This window comes from Cimex lectularius, unplaced genomic scaffold, assembly GCF_000648675.2.
Source record: "Cimex lectularius strain Harlan isolate CLEC.00 unplaced genomic scaffold, Clec_2.1 scaffold151, whole genome shotgun sequence".
Taxonomy (NCBI): Eukaryota; Metazoa; Arthropoda; class Insecta; order Hemiptera; family Cimicidae; genus Cimex; species Cimex lectularius.
In genome coordinates this window covers 1,067,826-1,089,469 of record NW_019392786.1, presented here as the reverse complement: position 1 = coordinate 1,089,469, position 21,644 = coordinate 1,067,826, and the positions used below count along the sequence as shown (strand labels likewise).

At 35.6% G+C, this 21,644-nt stretch overlaps 2 protein-coding genes across 2 annotated transcripts; one reads left to right on the top strand and one right to left on the bottom strand.

Annotated features, from left to right (window-relative positions):
* The first annotated feature begins 350 nt into the window (after positions 1–350).
* On the top strand, positions 351–2,118 carry LOC106662455 (odorant receptor 85b-like). Its single transcript, XM_014386554.2, has 5 exons — positions 351–1,329; positions 1,405–1,504; positions 1,557–1,661; positions 1,719–1,874; positions 1,940–2,118. Exons 1-5 carry the CDS (start codon positions 524–526, stop codon positions 1,997–1,999), a joined length of 1,227 nt encoding a protein of 408 aa, XP_014242040.2. The 5' UTR covers positions 351–523; the 3' UTR covers positions 2,000–2,118.
* Positions 2,119–19,893: 17,775 nt separating this feature from the next.
* Positions 19,894–21,376, bottom strand: LOC106662406 (odorant receptor 4-like). The gene is made up of 7 exons (XM_024227852.1): positions 21,178–21,376; positions 20,772–21,126; positions 20,602–20,690; positions 20,442–20,541; positions 20,282–20,386; positions 20,066–20,221; positions 19,894–19,998 (listed from the first exon to the last, which is right to left on the bottom strand). The coding sequence occupies exons 1-7, from the start codon at positions 21,300–21,302 to the stop codon at positions 19,939–19,941; spliced, it is 990 nt and encodes a 329-aa protein (XP_024083620.1). The 5' UTR covers positions 21,303–21,376; the 3' UTR covers positions 19,894–19,938.
* Between the last annotated feature and the right edge of the window lie 268 nt (positions 21,377–21,644).

The following is a 21,644-nucleotide window of genomic DNA, read 5'->3' as shown; positions in this document are numbered from 1 at the left end:
ATCAATTTCTGTCCAATAGGCTTATGAATCGATTACAGACCTATTTTTAAACCACAACAGGTTGACCTTTGACTAGCATCAATTTTGTTAATTCAATACAAATATACTTTAAATGAATATGTAAAATGAGCATGATAAAATGAAATACAGAGAAGAAAAGATAGGTAGTGTGTGTGTGTGTGTGTGTGTGTGTGTGTGTGTGTGTGTGTGNGAGAGAGAGAGAGAGAGAGAGAGAGAGAGAGAGAGAGAGAGAGAGAGAGGGAGAGAGACAGAGAGAGAGACAGAGAGAGACAGAGTGGGAGAGAGAGAGAAAGAGAGAGAGATTCGGTAAGAATAATTAATATTTCATATTATATTTAAGACCAGTAAAAGCAGCTAAGCTCAACAAGCTTAGCGTTTTATTCTTTGTAAAATTGTTTCTCATGAATTTTCAAAAAGGAAAATTATGAGCTGAACAATGTTTTGTAACGTGACCACCGTATATCAATTATTCGTTTCCTAATGATAACAATATTTAACTTTAATGGGTTCAACGATTACATTGTTAATGCTGATTTTTTCAACATGTAAACTGAAACTGCCCAGTGTAAAAATGGCATTAGATGTATACTTCAAGCATAGGACAGTCCTGAGACTGCTCGGCATTTCGTTGCCCGGTGAATGCGGAAAAGCGGCCAAATTTTGGTTTGCAGGCGTATTTTTGACTCTTTCATTGCTTTTTCCAACTCTAGTCTTATGCTTTCTATTAGGCGCTATGTTCTACACAGAGTACTCATTCACTTCAAGAATTTATTCCATAACGGGCGTGATAAGCTGTACCTCTGCTTTTTTCAAGCTTCAGATACTCTTCTGGAACAGGAAGAATATAAAAAATCTTATGGACGCGACCAACGGTTACAAGGCGGATACTCCGACTGGCAAATTGACATACAGGCTGACAATACTTTATGAACTTCTTACTTTGACTTATAGGTCGTTTTCGGTCATAGAAATCTTGATCAAGAGGCCGAAAAAGCTTGTGATGCCGTTCTGGACACCGTTCGTAGTCCCGGACACACCGTCAGCTTCGGTGTCAATGCTTATTTTCTTTCAGACCTCGATGATGCTGAAAACGTTATCTAATTTTCCAGTCGACACACTTTTTTTGCATATTACCAATCAGATATGCCACAAACTGTACATCTTGAAAAATACGATGGAACTTCTCGGACACATTGGGGAGGAACGAAAGGGAAAGCTGGAAATTAATAACGTCCTTAGTGTCCAAGGAGAGGTAGATGATGAAAAACTTTTGAAAACATGCATTCAAGAGTTCAATACAATTTTAGGGTAAATTAAAACAAAAATTATGAGCAATTGATTAAAGTGATGAGCAATTGACATAACTAAAATAGTGTTTTGCAGCCATATCCAAATTCTGTCCAAGATGTTAGATGAATTTTTTGTTCCGCTTGCATTTAATTCTTTCACTTCTCTTCTCTTCGCTTTTTTCTTAGTTTCTCAGGTAAGAAAATATATTTAAAAAAAATTTGAATTATTGAATTGCGTTTTCCCAGAGTGATGATATGGTGAAAGAGGGTTTTAAAATTGCGCCTTGGACCAGCGTCATCTTCGCCCAAATTTACATCGCTTGCTGGGCAGGGGAGCTAATAAAAAAACGAGTAAGTTCCAATTTGACAATTGTGACGAGGCGTATATCTCAAACATGTTGTTTTCAGTGCGGCGACATCCATTTTGCGGCTTACAACAACGCCTGGTACAATACAAATCTGAGCGTCAGGAAATCCTTGGCCCTTGTGCAAACCTTTACGGTCAAGCCCGTTGTTCTAAGAGGGGCTTACGTCTTTGAACTTTCGCTACACACGTACGAAACCGTGAGTTATTGCTCCTATTTTCGTAGAGGATTAGTGGAGGATAATAATTATTGCGTTTTTTCTAGGTTGTACGAGAAGTGTTCTCTTCATTCACTGTTTTGTATCAACTGTTCAACCAAAAATAAATTTCATTCTGTTTAAATATTTAAAGTAGTTTAAAGATATTAAGTTGCACATTCTCGATTATGAACTACTTTATGACATGGAGCAATTTAATGTTATTACACTTCAAATACATTGTTGTTTCTAAAACAAACGTCTAATGGACTTTCTAAAACGCATACGCTGATGATTTGTTTCTGCTTGGGACCAATCTTCTTGATATGAAAAAAATAAGACTCCTTTTCTCAATATTGTGTGGTTTGGAATTTAAAGATACATTTTTTTCAGTCAAACACAATAACATTCAGAAACAGAGGACGAGCAACTAAAATATAAAAATGTATTACTATTACAATTAATTAAGGTTTTTAGTTGAGATAAAAAAGTCAATGGCACGAACGGGATTCGAACCCACGATCTTCGGCTAGATACGCCGCTGCTCTACCACTTGAGCTATCAGGACCGCGATCCACTCGGACACCAACTTCCCATCTCAACCCCACCTTTTGAATTTTCCCTCCTTTTTACCATTTTTCAAATGTCGTGTGATCGGATTGGATTATCGACGACAAATGAAATGGCCACGGAGAGCTTTAGTGAAGTATACTTCATTTTAAATCATTAAATTCACTAATTTCGGGTCCGCTTGATTAAATTAATTAAGGTTTTTAGTTGAGATAATCGGATTGGATTCTCGGCAACAAATGAAATTTTTGTCTCAAAAAATTCTAAGCACATCGAAAATGCCAGTTTACTGTTCGATATTTCCATCTGTACTCTGTTATGGTGCCCCAATTTGGAGATGCAAACAATATGAGGAATTAAACGAATTCCAATACTTTTTTTATTGAAAAACTATTTAATTACTTAATAATCCGGCTCACCTAAATTGTTTGGAAATCAACCTTAGGTTATAGTATAGTTTATACTCTTCAGCTACATTTAAATTATATCTAATAAACAATTTTACACAGAGCGTAGGTATCCTAAATTACTCTTGAAATTATACAATGCAATTTACTATGGTGTAACAAATCAATAATATAATATCAGAAGTAGATCTAGATTTTACCTATAGTTTAAGTACCTGAATAGTTGATTCAGGTTAAAAATTGTATCACTAAAATGAGATAATCCTTTAAGAAAAAATGTATTTAAAAAGCCTTGAATTCTTCCACCAACCGGATTTATAAAGAAATGAATTTATAAAGGAATGAACTTAAGGATATAAATTACGTAAATGACAATACGCTAATTAATTAAATAAGCTGGATAATCAAAGCGAGAGGTGAGCTGTTGCGTCTAAATTGTAATAAGTTTAGGAATCTGTCGAGGCATTTATGCGTATTGTATTACGTATTATGCGTATGTAATGATGTGCCCGTGCCATAAGGAGTTTAAGGAAAGATTCTTTCATAATAGTACTCTTTCCCGAGAGGAACTTTTAACATATCTTGATGGCTTAGGCACGTGGAACCTTTAAACAATTATTGTATGTTTTCCATCGAAATGTCAAGTTTGTGGCATGGAAAATCGAAGGCAGTAGCTCAAGTGGTAGTGCATCGGATTATTTACCCGAAGATCGTGTAAATGTTTAATTTCGCAAAATCGTGAAAATTGAACATCGTGAAATATTAGGTCGCCTGGGGCCTGGACCCTGTCGAGGAATCCAGGGAGGAGGATACGGGCATGTTAGCTTCTGTGACCTGGGGGATGTGGACTTTTCCATGCCAATCTACATAGTTAATGTTATGCAATGGTTTTTATCAATGTCCCCGAAGGGGTCACAGTATACAAATAAGGTAATGATTGTTGTAGGTGTCTCCTTCCGTCCTGCTGCAGGCGGTCACTTTCGGTGTATGGGGTCCTGGCGGCCGGGGCGTCCTATGTCCACGTAAAATTACTGTGGCCGGATATTATAGGCTAAGGAAAAAAAAAATATATATATACAGTAACATACATATTTGTTCACATCGGTAAACAATTTTCTATTATCTCTAGTTTGCAAATCCCATATTTTTTAATCCAGACAACAGCCATAGGATTGAGTTCGTTGAACTGTTGGTAAACAAACATTCACCCTAATAATCTTTATTTATGTTTATACCTTTGAATTGAGCCAGTTTATTACCAGTCTTCGTGTGAACAGTTTTGTGACTCGGGTTACTTCATTGCAAATTTCGCAAAAACCATTCAATAATTCGTCTCAAATTTTTTATCAGGTATCATCAATTTAGTTATTCTTTTTACATATTGAAAATATTTGCTTTCCTTAATGGTTATGATCTATTTCATTTAATTACAGTATGAAGCCATTTTCAACATTTTTGAAAGATCAAATAATAAAATCTCTACAAGAAGGACTTCCTTATCGTGAAATTTCAAAATAATATAAATTGTTATTATTGGGGTAATAACAAAACCTAAAAGATCTTCCGTAATTTACGATAGTTGTTTTAAAAAGAAGGGGAGTGGTCGTAAAACAAAATTTTCCGAGGCCAAAAGGCGTTGTATCTACGCTCCGTTTGATCAGGACTGGTTGATAATGCTGTCCAAATTCAGTGTAGGCCGCGTCATAATGAAAACATGGATGTCAGTGCTGAAACAAACGGAGATGTTTACGTGAGGCCGGATTAAGAGCGACGGGAAAAGTGAAGAAACCATAGCTGACCAAACAGTGGCTTGATGATCGTGGTCCATGTCATGGAATGGCCCCCACAGTCACCTAACCTTAATCCAATTAAACACTTGTGGGACAAACTAAAAAATCTTTAGCCGATGCTGCAGGACACGCTTCAAGCTTCGATCAACTTTGGGGAAAAACACAAGTTGAATGGGACCTAATTGTCCAGAACAGTACAGAAACCTCTTGAGAAGTATGCCCAGAAGGACTGATGCGGTTTTGAAAGCCAAAGGAGGACATACAAAATATTAAAGGACTTTCTATGACACAATCATATTTTCGTTTGTACACGGTAATTTCTTTTATATTATTTTAATAATCATGATAAAGGAACAAGTCAATTTTTTGGGTGTTTTTTGTGTTAGGATAAACAAAATTATTAAAAAAACTACGTTTATTTGAAGTCCTACAATTGTTTTGTAAAGTAAATAATGATATAACCGAATTTGTATTCAGCTGTGAACGAATCTGTGAGTTACTGTATATTTAGCGTTGCATAGTCAAACGGTTTTTCAAAGCAGGGAGAAGATCATCTGCGAGGAGAGACAAAAGAGTGGTACTTAAAGTGCTTCCTGGACATGCCGCAGTGCTAGAAATATATTAATAAATAAACATTTACCTTTATTTTATTAACATGTAACTTTAAACATTAACATGTAAATTAATCAGTATTTGTGTAGTGGCCATAATTGACCATATTAATTATTCGTTTTATCTAAGGTTTTTGGTTTAATTATTCATCTCAACCAAAAACCTTAGATAAAACGAATAATTAATTAGATTAATGTAAATGTAATGTAAATTAACATGTTTTTTACACGTTATCTTTATGAAATTAGCATGTAATTTTATGTAAAGTCATGTTATCTTTTTATGGCAATTATTACTCACTTAAATTCACTAATTTCGTGGTCCGCTTGACCAATTAATACATTACAATTAATTAAAGTTTTTAGTTAAGATGAAAAAAAGTCAATGGCAAGAGCGGGATTCGAACCCACGACCTTCGGCTATGTACGCCGCTGCTCTACCACTTGAACTATCGTGACCTCGATCCACTCGGACATCAACTTCCTATCTCAACCCCACCTTATGAGTTCCGATTACACGACATTTGAAAATTGGCAAAAAGGAGGGAAAACTCAAAAGGTGGGGTTGAGATGGGAAGTTGATGTCCGAGTGGATCGAGGTCACGATAGCTCAAGTGGTAGAGCAGCGGCGTATCTAGCCGAATATCGTGGGTTCGAATCCCGCTCGTGCCATTGACTTTTTTTCATCAAATTGTACTCACTTAATTGTGGAGTGGATGATATTCGTTTGTAATACTAGTAGTTATGTGAATTGATTTCTTCTAGTCTTCCTCTACTTTGACTGTAGTGTTGTTCAATTTCATAATTTTGAACTTGTAAAACGTTATTTTTTGAATTGTAATTTTAACCGAATCACGAGTCATTTTGCACGACCAAAGGGACCGCGGAATGCATTTAGTGCAAATAACGTGAAAAGCCGACAACCACTTTCGGTAATTTAATCAGCCTCAACAAACTTTATTCATAATCGAACTAGGGTGGCCAGTGTATTATTTTCGCCGACTGTTGCAACGGAGCTAATCAATATTTTGAATTTAATACCATTCCACTATTGTATTATTACACGATTCAATTATAAATGCAGAGGCTGAGAAATTAACATGTATTAATTAATATTAGAAATTTAGCCTAATTGGAAACGAAGTACAATTACTGTTTATAATTACATTTAAACATAAGAGAGACCGATGGATGTAGTATATTAACGGACAAAAGTTATTATGCGATAAAATACAGTTTACATTGTTTCATATTAACATTTAACCAGACACATTTCAATTCACTTTGAATGTTTTGAGTTGTGACAAATACTTTGAACTTTTATCTGTTTAAGTCATGTGGGGAAAGGAGGAAAATAGATTTGTTTAAGCCGCGAGGGAAAAAATAACAGAAGAGACACATGACGGAAAAAAATCCTAGGAGTTTCAAAGTGGATTAGATTTAAAAATTATATAACAATAAAGTAATAGGATAAAGATAGTAGGTTTGGTAGGGGTGGATAAGGGGAACAATTGAAAGGGTGGGACTTCGTATTTATCGGTCTGTTAAGTGAGTGGCTGGGAGCCGGAGCGGCAAATCACTTGAAGCTTCATTAACATTTTTATTGGGTGGATCCTATCACCTCTTTACAAATGGTCGAACAGGAGCCGAGAGCTCACAGAAAACGCCCTTTTCCCCGTATAAATTGCCTCTATTACCCACCTGAACGGGCACGCCTCGGCAGAAATATACCGACTTCATCTAAATGCGTCGGATCGGCATCGTTCGACCCGCGTCATTTGTTTATGGACGCCTCCCTATCATTTTTGCAATGGGATTATTTTTCACCACTGCTCAAATGTACCGTTCAAATGTTTCCTATTTCGAAAAATAATTGCAATTAATTATAAAAGGTAAAGTAATAAGGATGCTAGGAACCGGGGTTTTTGCCCCCCAGGCACTGCAGTCTTCTGGCTTATTGTACCTTCCTGGTTCCTTAATTCAATGCAATAGACTCAATCCTTCTTCTTAGAAGTATCAGGTCATTGACTGTCGCTGCTACAATTTCATTCCCTAAGTTTTTTCGTATAGGTATTTCTCCATTGAGCTGTTGCTTCGCATTCGAAGATGATATGGGTGGCTGTTTCTCATCTCATTATCTGCAGATGGGATTATCCTTGTATATGCCCATGTTGTGTAGATGTTTTCTCAGATGCCAGTGACCGATTAGTAGTCCTACTACGCCTCTGAGTTTATCCCTCTCCAATTGCAGCAGTGATTTTGCCAGTCTTGGTGAGGGTTGTTTCATCATAAGTTTACTGTGCCAGGCGCCGGTAGAGTTTATCCACTTCTCCTTTTGTTTTGTTTGGATCCATTCTGCGATGGATTCTATATTTGTTTATGTTAAGCCCAAGTAAAGCCCAAGGTTCCAAGGTATGATCTTGCAGATCCTCCTCTGACCAGTGTGTCTGCTTTTTCGTTAACCAACCTCTGTGCTCTGGCATCCCCCCCGGGTTTTGGAGATTTTGGATGCATTCACTGACTAATTATGATTCGATTCTTTTACATGCTAATACTTTAATGACTGCTTGGCTACCAGATCTTACTAGGATTTTTTCGCCAGTGTAACCTCTTTTACGACTTTTCGTGTACTTCCCTAATGAGTTTGATTGCTCATGTTTTGGGTTTGTACAGAAAATGCCTGATCCGGTACCTTTGTTTCTTTTGTAACTATACTACTATTTTTTTACGACTGACTACTGATCATCAAAATTATAAGGTACTTTCAGAATAGCTAGAAATGTGAAATTCAGTAAAAAGGTACGTCTTATATAGTAAAAAAATAAAAATCTGAAAATTGTACTTTTCTCAAAATTAGTGCCGCTTAAGGGAGAGGGGCGGTTGTAGTCTCATCATCCAAATTACGAGGCACTTCCCGTACAGGTAGAAACATGAAATTTGGTTCAAAAGTAGGACTTATATTATAAAAAACTAACTTGAAAAATGGCAAAAAGGAGGGAAATTCAAAAGGTGGGGTTGAGATGGGAAGCTGGTGTCCGAGAGGTTCGAGGTCACGATAGCTCAAGTAGTAGAGCAGCGGCGTATCAAGCCGAAGATCGTGGGTTCGAATCCCGCTCGTGCCATTGACTTTTTTATCTCAACCAAAAACCTTAATTAATTGTATTATAAAAAACGGTAAAAATCTGAAACTTGCAATTTTCCCAAATAGTGCCGCTTTAGGAGGGGGTAATCTCATCATCAAAATTATAAAGCACTTCCTGTATAGATTGCAACGTTAAATCTGGTACAGTATAAAAAGTAAGAATCTGAAAATTTCAATTTTCTCAAAACTAATGCCGCTTTTGGGAGGGAAGGAGTTGGCACATAATCATAATAATAAGACACATCCCGTATAAGTAGAAATGTGAAATTTGGTACAAAGGTAAGTCATGTTATAAGTAAAGGTAAAAATCTGAAAATTGCAATTTTCACAAAATAGTACCTCTTTAGGAGGGGGTAGACTCAACATAAAAATTACAAAGCACTTTCCTTACAAGTAGAAATTTGAATATTTGGTTCAAATATAGGTCCTAGTCCACACACGGAATCAAAGTTGCGCATCATTGTTGCTGGGCAGATTCTCCCCCTCTCTCGTTGAATCTGGAGTGTTGAGATTCAGCCCCGCAACACGTTCCTTGTATCTGGAGTGTATTGCGGGTCTTCGTGTACGAAATTTTGAGTCTCATCGAAATGGGATTCAATGCTGCGCAACATTGCAAGTGTAGACGCATGTTCTGTTGGCGGCCAGAGTTTCATGGTAGGGGGAATTGAATTTCTAAATTTTGGATATTCTGTAAACACCATCGAAGAAACCATTTGCAAAAGATTTTTAAAATCTTTAGGTGTCATCCTTAAAACGTTGACAAATCCCATTCCATCTTCTAGCCTTATGTGTTCAAAAGATCGCGGCATGGATCATGGCATGGATCGGCATCTACGTATGCTATTAATCCATTTATGTTAGTGGTCTAATTGACGATATTAATTATTTCAATTAATTATTCCTTTTACGTAAGGCCTTGGTTGTGACGAAAAAGCTAGTGTCACGAGCGGGTTTCGAAGTCACGATAGCTCAAGTGGTTAGAGCAGCGGGGTATTGTGCCGAAGGTCGTGGGTTCGAATCCCGCTCGTGACACTAGCTTTTTCATCAAAACCAAGACCTTACATAAAGAAAAATTAATTAGGTTTTTACTTGAGATAAAAAAGTCAGTGTCACTAGCGGGATAAAATCACTAATTAATTGAACTACTTATACTATAAGTTAAGGTAAAAATCTGAAAATTGCAATTTTTATTTCTTATCTCATACAAGAGATGATCTACGACATGCTAATCACGTAATCGCTTCTGTGAAAACAAGACAAATTATACTTGAACATCCTGATACCTGTGGACAATGGCTATACCGTCAAAATTCTTTTCTCCTGCAATGAGATACTGTGAAAATATCGTTGTCGGTTTTTGTTTTAAGGATTATTCATCACAAGTTTTATTCCTGATGGTTTTATTTTGCATAAACTGCGACGCAAAATTGTCACTTGAGAACATTTTCAAAAGGAAATAAAAAACAGATGAAAAACGTTCAATAGTAAAACGAAACAAACAAAAAGAACTGACAAAAAGCCTTTGTAAACAAAGAAATGCATTATACGTGACACTAAATGTAAATTTACGTTCGTGGTTGATATTTTTCCGAATTGTCTTCTTTAATTTTAAAAAATGATTACATAATGTCAGAAATGAGAGGTTGAATAAGAAGTATTTAGGAAATTAAAATTTCACAGTTGAGCAAAAATAATATTGATTAAAATTTGTTTAAATATACAAGGTAGGTTTATAATTCTGACGCAGATTGATTCAAAACAAAGTGAGAGCTTACGGGCCTGGTCGATTCAGTTATATTCTATTCTTATTTCTTTGACTCAATTTATCTTTCAATTTTTGAATTTTCATTGCAATTTGCTCCTCCGTTAAAAGTGAAACTGTCATCTTATTTATAAAATTTTTCTGGCTCTGAGAAGCCTGTGAAGGAGCCAGCTCTTAATATTCACTTCTCATTAGCGTGAAACTGTTAACGCTCGCTTCTCATTAAAAATGACCGACGCTCAAATAATGCGAGCCGCCTTTTAGAAAAAGCTCCGGTCAAAAGGAGAGGAAGAACCTTAACAAACCGCCAACTGTTCTTAATTAGTCGAGGGATTAGTTAAACATCCGCCAATTAATAAATGAATTTCTTAGATGTCTTTGTAGTTTTTAAATTATCTCTGACCTATTTGTCCGTGTATTAACGCCGTTCTTAACTCGGGTCGCTCATGCAGTTATAATTGCTATCATTCATCTCTTTGAAAAAAAATAAAAAATAAATAAAACAATACACAATTGCCTTGCTCTAAGAAATACATAATAAATTAAATGCAAGTGCATTTTTAAAACGTAAATCTTCACCGACCAACAGATGAAGTTCACCGTTAAAACAAACTAAATTAAAATTTAACGAAATGACAATTAATGAGGTTGTGTAGTAAATTTATTCGGTATTTGAACATTTTTACAATCTTTTGAAGGTAATATTTGCTTGTTATGTTAAACATTTAATCATTTAAATGATTGTCTATTCACGTAAATAACAAATTAACAACTTGGTGAGCAAACTGAATCTAATAAATGACACATGTCAACTTAGCAAAGTCGGTATGCACTAAGTTCATGTCTTAGGTTATTGTTCTTTGTTACCTTTCCGATGTCCGATGTATATAAGGCGATTAAAAGTATCTTTCGACACGCCAAATTCTCTCGTAAGTAGTCAAGTACGTTTAACTGGATTTGATGCAGATGCTGGATTGGTGCGGAAATTCTTCAATAGATGGTCGTCCTTTTCTTTTCTAAAGCCGTATCTGCACTGTTAAATTTTTGAAAGAATGCTGAGCAGTGCCCTAGACAAGGACTCTCCAATTTATTTCCAAAAATATTTTAATATGAAGGAAATTTCATAAGTATCATTAATCTTTTTTCTAATAATTCGATGAACTAAGACTTTATTGAGCCAATCGAATGTTTTAATAGTATTTTACAAGTGAGTGTTATTTATTAGAAAATATTAAATACACTGACAGGCAAAAAATTCTATCCACTTGTTATATAACTTGATTTTTATATATCAATCAAAGGTTCGTGTTTTTAACGTTTAATAATTGAGCTTTTACTAAAAAAGTATAAATAAAGTAAATTGCTTAAGAAAATGAAAAAAAAAGACGGACAGATGAAATTTGTTTTAGATTTTAATTACATTTCAATATGGCGAATTTCCACCTCTTGCCTTAATTGCATCTCGAAGACGCCTCGGCATACTTTCTACCAGCCACGAAATGTCTCTTTGCTGGAGGTTAGCCCATTCTTCACGAAGAGTCCTTTCAAGATCATGGAGTGTATCAAGAAATGATGGACGTCATTCGTCTTTTGAGGTTAACCCATAAATGTTCGAGGGATGGCCAGGCAAGGTTCCTGATGTTATGCTGTTGAAAGTACGTTAGTACTGTGCGATCGGGCATTATCATGCATTAGAATAGGATTGTCCCTGATTTCATCGAGGATAAACAACGCACGATGTTCCAAAATTTCATCCACATAGGGAGTGGTCGTCAAAGACCCTCCACGGACAACAACTAACTCTGTGCGACTCTCCATTGAAATTCCCTTCCACACCACCACTGAGCTATGTTGAAAAGGTCGGCTCTGGGAAAAATTACAAGCTTCGTACCTTTTTAGGCTTCTCCACACTCTTTCGCGCCCGTCTGGAAATCGTAGAGCAAATCTACTCTCATCTGTAAAAAGTATCGTGCAAAGACCAATGGCTGTGTTCTCGAGCAAATGCGAGCCGTGCAACTCCGTGTGTTCTGGTAAATACTGGTCCTCTTACGGGTCGAAAAGCCGGATTTAATATTCTTCGAACAGTGCTAAATTTGGACACCTCGAACTTCCTGGAGCTGATGAATTTCTTGAACAACAGGTGCCGGTTTTGCAAAATTCTCAGAGTCAAAAAACGGCCATTCTGCGGTTCAGTTACCCTAGGGCGTCTAGAACCGGGCCTTCAAGGATAGGACTGTCTCGAAAATGTCTAACAGCGTCTCGTAGTGTTTTGTAGGGAACTCCGATGGCAATAGCCGCATACCTGATGGAACGTCCATCATCAGTGCCACACCTCACACAACATCCTCAGCACTAACTGGCTTTTTAAGTTCAAAAATTGAAATTCAAAAACAAGGATGAAAACTAAATAGCTTATTGCTTCAAAATTCAAATGAGACTGAATAAACATTTTAAATTCCGTAAAAAGTAAACATGGAAAAATCCTTTATCCTTGTTTTGGATTAAGGAATAAGTGTGTTTACCTCTAATTGATATCTCCACTTTAAAACATAGGATAAACAAGTATTTATTGGTATAAACAATGAGATAAATTAGAGCAGAATTTTCTTTTATCGATAAAATGAAAAAAAAAAATCAATTGGGTGGAATTTTTTGCCTGTCTGTGTAAAATTGACGTATTTAACCCCCCCCCCAGAATTAGTACATTGGGTAAAATAGTCATTGTTTTATTCAACCCATTGTTTTACACTTATAACTACTCTAAAAAATGTACGTAACGTATGTTACATAATGTAAGGGTGAGCTCTAAAACAGCCATCAGAAGGCTTCATGAGAATAGCCTAAGTCTCTGGACGTCCCGCGCCAGGTACTCTACTACTGGAGAGGAGTAGAAATGTGATTCGCAAATAAGCATTGCTTGGACTCTCGAACAATAGAGGGCGGGCTGTTCTCTTTACAAAAGGATACTGTTTTGGTTGGTAGAAATGATAAATGATGGAGTGAGTGTGGTGTTCAATACTTTTTTAAAAAGGATAGTTCCTACTCACAGTATGTTGTTTTGCAACGATCCGGATTTCGAGCCTTTTAGCTCATCATCAGGTTGAAGGACTTCTACAACCTGATGATGAGCTAAAAGGCTCGAAATCCGGATCGTTGCAAAACAACTTACTGTGAGTAGGAACTATCCTTTTTAAAAAAGTACTGTTTTGGTTTGTGTCAATCGGATGTTTGTGTGTGAGAAGACCTGCAGTACGCTTTGCTTCATGAGCCTGCCTTTTCAAGAGTCAGTTATGGTATGGGGTGGAATCAACGTCCATACAGTACCGAACTGACTATCATATAGGACAGATCACTAACTGCATAAGGCACACTGATGAAGTTCCTCCGGAATCTGTCGTCCCATTATCCATCCATTTATTGGAGACAGCTTAGTGTTAATTATTCAGAAATCGTGAGAAGCGGTCTGGTGTTGTAGGTTTCAGAAAAACATTTTCTTTATCGTGCCAACGTTTCGATCTTTATTGAGATCATCTTCAGGGCTCAAAGTGTTTGTCTTCTGGGTAATTGTGCCATTCTTGCGTGTCGTGTTGAGAGTGACACAGAAGACAAACTCTTTGAGCCCTGAAGGTGATATCAATAAAGATCGAAACATTAGCACGATAAAGAAAATGTTTTTCTGAAACCTACAACACCAGACCGCACTAATCACAACACACTTAGTGTTAATGCATGATAATCCTCAACCGCATGTAGCTTGAGTTGTCACCCGTTAATAGAATGATGTAGGGATTAATACAATGAAGGTCTGATCTCGTTTAATTTGGTTTCGATTATAATAAGTATGTTGTAATTAATATAACGATAAAAATCCGTATACATAGATCATGCAAATAAACAATAAGAAAGAGTGTCCGGATTTTGTCTTTGAGTGAATTAAGCACCGATCCGTTTTATGAAAACTCGAAATATTTTGGCGTTTCTATGTTATATTATAGATCAGAGTTAGGCCGATTTTCCTATTAAATCATTATTAAAATCACAAAGGATTAAAAATAGTATTCTTTTTTGTAAAATTCGACACCGATTTCCGCCTGGGAGGTAAATAGAACTCATTAAAGTATACCGCCTGGAAAGGAGGGACCGGTGTTAGTATAATTAGTTTTAGTTGGCCTCTCACGGGTTTATATATTTATCCCTCTTTGAGAGGAGAGAGGACAAATCGGGTGTGACATATAGCCTGGGACCAATTACGGGGCCCGAGCTTCCTCAAGTCGTTTGTCAACGATACTCCTGACAAAACGTCCGTTTAATTGAGAAGCTGAGAAATACTACTCGACGCAATAACTAGACGACTTTGCTTATTGCTTCGAAAACGCGAACAAGTTGACTTTCACTGGAAGCCAAGCTTTCATTTTATTTGTACAAATGATACACAGGTAAATTTTTTGTATTACATTTGTTTGATATTTACGACTGCAAATATTATATTAAGTAAATGTTTTCACATATGCTGAATTTGTCGTTTTAGTCACTTGTAGGACAGTATCCATCTTCAATCAATGAGATCTCGGGGCGACTTTCTCTCCAATCATCTTGGAGGATTTTCTGGTAGTATTGGGGGGAGAAAATTGGGATGATTTGTACTGATACATTACTGTTTTCAATTATACAAAATTTTTGGTCGATGAATTTAATTTTAATTGATATTTCATTTTATTAAAAAATAATTTATATATATTTAGAAATCGTGAGATGCGGTCTGGTGTGATGTAGGTTTCAGAAAACCATTTTCTTTATCGTGCCAACGTTTCGATCTTTATTGAGATCATCTTCAGGGCTCAAAGTGTTTGTCTTCTGCGTAATTGTGCCATTCTTGCGTGTCTTGTCGAGAGTGCCCAGGACAAACACTTTGAGCCCTGAAGATGATCTCAATAAAGATCGAAACGTTGGCATGATAAAGAAAATGGTTTTCTGAAACCTACATCACACCAGACCGCATCTCACGATTTCTAAATAAATATCGATTAACGGTCACTAATCACCACACATTACATATTACATTAATATCATTAATACATTAATATTACGTGGGCCAAAGTGGAAGGAAATTTTCTTCGAAAATAAAAAAATACCTACTCAACTGAAGCGTACATTCGGTCTTCAAGGATCATTTGAGAGAAACTGGCCATCATTTCTACCCGATCGAAAATACCTTCCCACCAATAATAAAGGAATTGGAAAGGGATGTATGAAATGGTAAAATGTAACAACGAACAAACAGAAATATGTTTAAATTTTCAATTAGAAACATGGTCAAACGTCATCACACAACTTTACGGCTTGAGACCAACACGGAAGCTAAAAGATCAAAACAATCCCTTCTAGAAGGTCGAGTTTCAAAAAGAATTTTAAAAAACGAAAGCAGCTCACAAAATATTTGGAAGAAATGTGGAGAATTGATTCTATAAAAATTGATTCTACATTCTATTGAAAAATAGAGAGTATTGTAAATATGAGTTGAAGGAAGTTTTTTTTATTTCACCTTTCTCCCAACTAGAGAGAAGAGGAACAAGAATTCAACCAATTGGTTTATTTAATTCTACACCATCAGTCCAAAACCAATAAAAAAGCTATAATTATTTTGGTCGGAATTATACATGCTTTTCTGGCCCGGTTCGTATCGCTTTAAATGTTTAATAACACGAATCCCTCGATCTATACATGTTCATATTAAAAATCCAACTGCAGCGTGATCTTGTAAGTTCTTTGTCACGGATATACCAGTTGAAAAGTAGTCCTTTGGGCAAGAGAAAACACACAAACCGCAAGTCCTTTTTGAAGTTAAAATAAACGTGACAAACGATCGGCCTGACACTGGGATGATTAATCGTCGAAGGGAATCGTTTGGTACAAGTTGAAGGAAGTTATAATTACTCCGGCTCTGACCGGTGAACGTTAATAAGCTAGTAAATCGCATCGTGGGATGTCCTTTGGTCTTATGAAGATGAAAACAATTACCAAGAAGAGCCAATTTAAGTCCTAATTTATTTCTTCGTGTTTATTGGGTAATTATTATTTTAAAAAGTGGGCTATTTTAAAAACCCTTCACAATCTAGTGTATTTTGTGATAATATTAAAATTCACTTTTATTTATTTATTTATTTTCTTTTTTTTTTAACGAGGGTTCGCAACAACAGAGGTCATATAAACCCTCAGGGTGACGATGTTTTTGAAAAAAGCCCATTTGTAAATATGTCGGGTTCGAATGCACGGACACTGGATTCGAACCCGGGACCTTTACCTTACAGTGATGAGCGCCGTGTCAACGGTACCGTTGCGGCCACCGACGCCCACGAAATTTTTATTGTTCAATGAAATTGTATTATCATCTACAAAAATGTCTTTTCTATACCGACTTCCTTCCCCACTCCTTCAAAATCCAACATATATAAACATAAAACAGCAATATCTCACTGACACTCTCAACACAACACGCAACAATGGCACATTTACACAGAAGACAAACACTTTGAGTGAGTAGAAATAATTTGATTGAATATAAAATATATTTTGCATTGTATAAATTCACTTTTCCACATCCTAAATGTATTAGTTAAATGTAAACAATGTTTGTAAATCCCAGGCCCTGAAGATGATCTCAATAAAGATCGAAACGTTGGCACGATGAAGAAAATGTTTTTCTGAAACCTACATCACACCAGACCACATCTCACGATTTCTGAATGATTATCGCCTACCTTCATGTTGCTATTAAAAATATATAAAATATAATCACATTCTTCCATCTTGGCCATCCGGCTTGTCGATGCAAAATGGTCATATATTTTTTAAAAGAAATTATATAATAAAATTTTAAATTTTTTTTATATAGATCTGATGATGGGCGCCATATAAATGTTTAAATAGTAATGAATTTACTTAAAAAAATGTAATATGTAGTGATATTGCATGTAAAAAAACCATGAAACTAAAGATGGAGAAAAAGTATCTTTCCTACTATAGTTTTTACTCCATATTTTTCTTTCGATACTTTTTCTCATTTCTTATAACAAAAATACTTAACCTTTGGTGAAGTATCAGTACAGAAGGTATGAGTCTCATTTAATATTAAAACAAGATTATCTGCAAAATTACAGATAACGGTGGTAATGACGACCCTACTACATATAATTTTTTTCTAAGAAGAAAAATCTAAATAGCTATTCCTACATTTTAAACTGTGTATATCGAAAATGCAACTTAAATACTTAAAATATACATAGTTATCTTATAAGGAATATTGTACAATTTTGACAAAACATCGTCGCCCGGTATCACCGAATAGACCAGTAACCTCAATAATTTTGTCAGTACTTGCAATGATCCTTTCAAGTACTGAGAAGTTAAAAAATACTACCCTGGAATGTATGGAACTGCAACGTAATATTTGGGCGATTTTCTCATAGAGTCTGCGGGGTGAAATATAGCTTTGATAAATATATATATCTACATATATATATACATGTCGTTTCTGACCATGTTGATCCGCCTATCCTCGCTATTTTAATCTGTCAGACTTGTTTCGGCTTTTCGCGATATTCAGTGGTTGGCCAGTGTGAAGATTGAACCACTGAGAAACAAAAACAACGAGAATAAGCCCAAATGCCCAAATGATCAAAAAGGACCAAACTACAAGGTAATCTGGTTATTCCTGGACAATTATTACGAGTAAAATTTTTTTTCTAAAAAAACAGAAGCCATTTAACTAATTAAACTGCAGCTTTTTCAATAGTGGAGGAGTACAATGTTTGATGATACCTGGACAATTGTTTCGAGCAGACAATTTTTTTCACAACTGGACTCATTCAAGTAATAAAACTAGAAATAATTTAGCACTAAAAGTTTTTGAGAAATTGTTTTTTTCTTTTGCATTGTACGCAAGGGTTTCGTTCCTTGTGAATAGATTACATTGGGTATAATTCTAATTTTGTATAATTCTTTAGTGGGGGAGTCATTAGTTTTTCCATTCATTGTATGTTCTTCGCCTGTCTATCACTGGTACATTTCATGTTTATCTCGTCCGAGTAAATGTTCCAAAGTTTTGCTTTAGCTTTAAGTTTCGCGGTACTCGTTGGTTTGTATCTGAGCTTCTTCCACCATAAGTAATTTTTATTAAGTTGGTGTGTCCTAGTATCGGAAAAAGAGTTCAACATTTTCGAAGCACTGTGACGAATGAGGGAGCAATCATAATCTGCGCGAGGGACCGTCTGCTGCAAAACTACTTGTGCTTCCTTAAATTTTAGGCCCGTGGGATACCTAACTAAATGTTATTTCCTTGCCATAAAAATTAGTCTTGTACACAAAAACATTTCAATCACTTTTCAATTTTTAAATAATTAGGTGCTTAATATTTGATCAATTGAATGCTTACCTAACAATCAATTACTTGGATTTTTCGTTCAAATTGCATACAGCAGGGGGTCGTTCGCACGTTTTTTAGGCGAGAGTTATTCCCCTTCTAATAATTTTTTAAAACATAGTTTTTATTTCATGTTTGTTTTAAATCATTACCAGGTCGATGCTCTTAAAGAATCGATGCATTTTTTTGATAATTTTGCATTGATAAATCAAAGATGTGTCCAGTTTGAATGAAAAAATTTCGAATTTTGTTCAAATGTTTTATTAAAACATCTATTAATATTATCTAAAACTACTTTTATTACACTAAAGAATTACTTCTAAATTATTGAAAAATAAAATCGCTCCCTGGCCTGCGGAGACTGGGTCTAGGAGAGAAAAGGTCATATTTACCATGTTGCGCATAGGCCATAATGGTGGTTTGACTATGAAGCGACCCGTTGTGTGAAGAAATTAGCTTAAAGAGCACAAAATGTCAAAAAAAAAAAAAAAAGCCTGCAAAGACAGAAATTCGACATCCACCATGATCTACGCGTTGTGTTGGGGCACTATTTATCGCTGATCCAATATCTCATGGTCACATATTTTTTAACTGTAATAGCTCTTTGTACTTCTGTATATGTGACATGTGTTATTTATAGGAACGAATGAATTTATTAGCGTGAATACAGGAGTTTATCCTTGATTATCCCGAGGAATATCGACTATTCTGCGGTAGTGTGAATTCTAACCGGGCTATCGTTTTTATTTTCTTTAAGTTTTATATGGATTTGTGTTTGTTATTTGTGTTATTTTATCGATAATTTACGAGGCCTTGACGTACAAAAAAGTAAACAATAAGACTGAAAAGACAGTCTGTTATTGCCCTAATTATTTCTGAACATAACTTGGCTAGAGAAACAGGATTAGTAAAAATTAGTATGATTAAAACGTGAGAAAAATCAGAAAATAAAAGGGAAGATTCAATATAAGCCTTAAAACTCTCCCTCTCCCAAAAAACCCAGAAAATCTACCGTTTGAAGAAACAAGGAAAACTTCGAACTAGTGCTACTCTTAAATAAAACGTTTTCGTGCAATTATCATATTTGGTGGTGCATTGTAACTACTCACTTTTATTGTTATTATACTTATAAACATAAAAGTGTTTTATGTTTTATTACATATCATACAGAATATGATGAATCATAGTAATTTATATTAATAAGAGATTTCAATGATTAAATTTGTCCTTGTGAAAGTACTAAAATGCGACACTACATAAATTTTTATATCTTTAATATTAATTTGTTCACTATCCTCTCATTTGACATACCACTCGGATCTTAGTAGCCATTATTGCTACTCGATTTATTTTACTAATTTATTATCTATTTTTGATTAAAAAATTGGTACATGAGTGTGTAATATGAGAACGTCTCTCTCACCACCTGAAAACATAGACGAATTTTTAGATGAAATTTTCATTTATTCTTAAATCAATTACACGTGACTTACAGCTTCATAAGTGTGCAATGTGAGGTGGAACAATTTGGCGCTCTTCATAGTCACCGGTTCTGAAGCGAAAATGGCAATTATCATCAGAGCTTTTTTGATCTTTTTCCCGCATCTATACCATCCGTTGTTATAAGAGGCGAAATGTATGTCACTGCACTGAAATAAACACTGCATTTACAACTATTCATAAACTTAAACAAAATTTCTTTTCCCTACGTGAGATTTGATCATTTCTCCGGCCCAGCAGAACAGAAATAGTTCCATGCTCAGTGATATAGTCATAGCAAAAAGCCTGGAAGCGTCTTCAGCCAATTTGTCCGTCTAATTAAGAAAATTAACACGAGGCAATATATATATATATTTTATATAAGTTTACCTGGGAAGAGGCAAAAAGTATGAGGCAGAGGCTACCAAAAGTGTAGAACGCTTGGAAAAATATTATCTCGTTGAATAACCACTCCACTCTTTTGATAATACTACGAAAACATTTCATATATTTTTAAACTTTAAATTATGTGTTTTGAATGGATACTCACTGCAGCATTTTGATGTGCTCTTGTATGGATGCAGTAACCTTTTTCTCATCGCTTTCGTCGAACGGTACTAACGATTCCTCCTTAGTTTGCTTAAAACGAAGAGCTATTTATTACTATATTTTTATGTTTACGGTTATACCTTTTTTTGTGTAATTAATAAAATTATGAACCTCTGCCTGTGGCCCTACAGTTGTTAAAGTGGTGCTTATAACGTGAAGCTTATGGCAAATCTGACTACAAATGAAGAGAAATAGGGTGTCCACGAAGACGTTCACCCCGAGAACTAAGCAGCCGTACAACAAATAAAGTATATAGTCACGGATAAAAGGCCCGCCGTCAGCGTACTGTGCGAAGTAAGGGCTCGGCCTTTTAAAATCAATGCCCAATTTGGCATTAGATGACAATATGATGCTGAGAACGGCAATTTCGTAACCTCGTATGACCTTCGCCACTGTTTTCCCTCTCGGCGTGTCCGCCTCGAAATTGCACAAAGAATCAAGAATATCTCTCAGCAAATACCTGTTTCTAAATTGAACTTTTAAGAAACGGAAGTCGCCTGAAGACAATAGTACTTACCTGTGTAGCATAAGTATCTTCGCTAAAGCGGCGACTGAGGAGATGGCAGTAGCACCGGAGACGATACGGTTCATGAAATCAATGTGAATAAATCGAATGGACGCGTCGAAGTAAACGTAGCACATAATATTGATGTATATGAAAACGACATAAAAGTAAAAATATTCTATCGCCAATCCGACGTATCTGAATTTATACGTGCCGGGCACATAAACTCCTAGGATGGACAGTGCGACACGTTGTCGTCTAAACACATCCATCTTCTGTTTTACTTCTTCAAATGAAATATTCAAAAATAGGAAAAAAATTGATCGTTCATGTTGATTTTTCGACCAAGAAATGTTTGCACACCGATTCAGCTTTAGAGGAAATTGTCAGATAATTGGTATTAATTGCGCCAAATTGCTGAACAACAATTATTTATAAGTGAGTGATGTTTATCCTAAAAACACACTACACAAAAATAT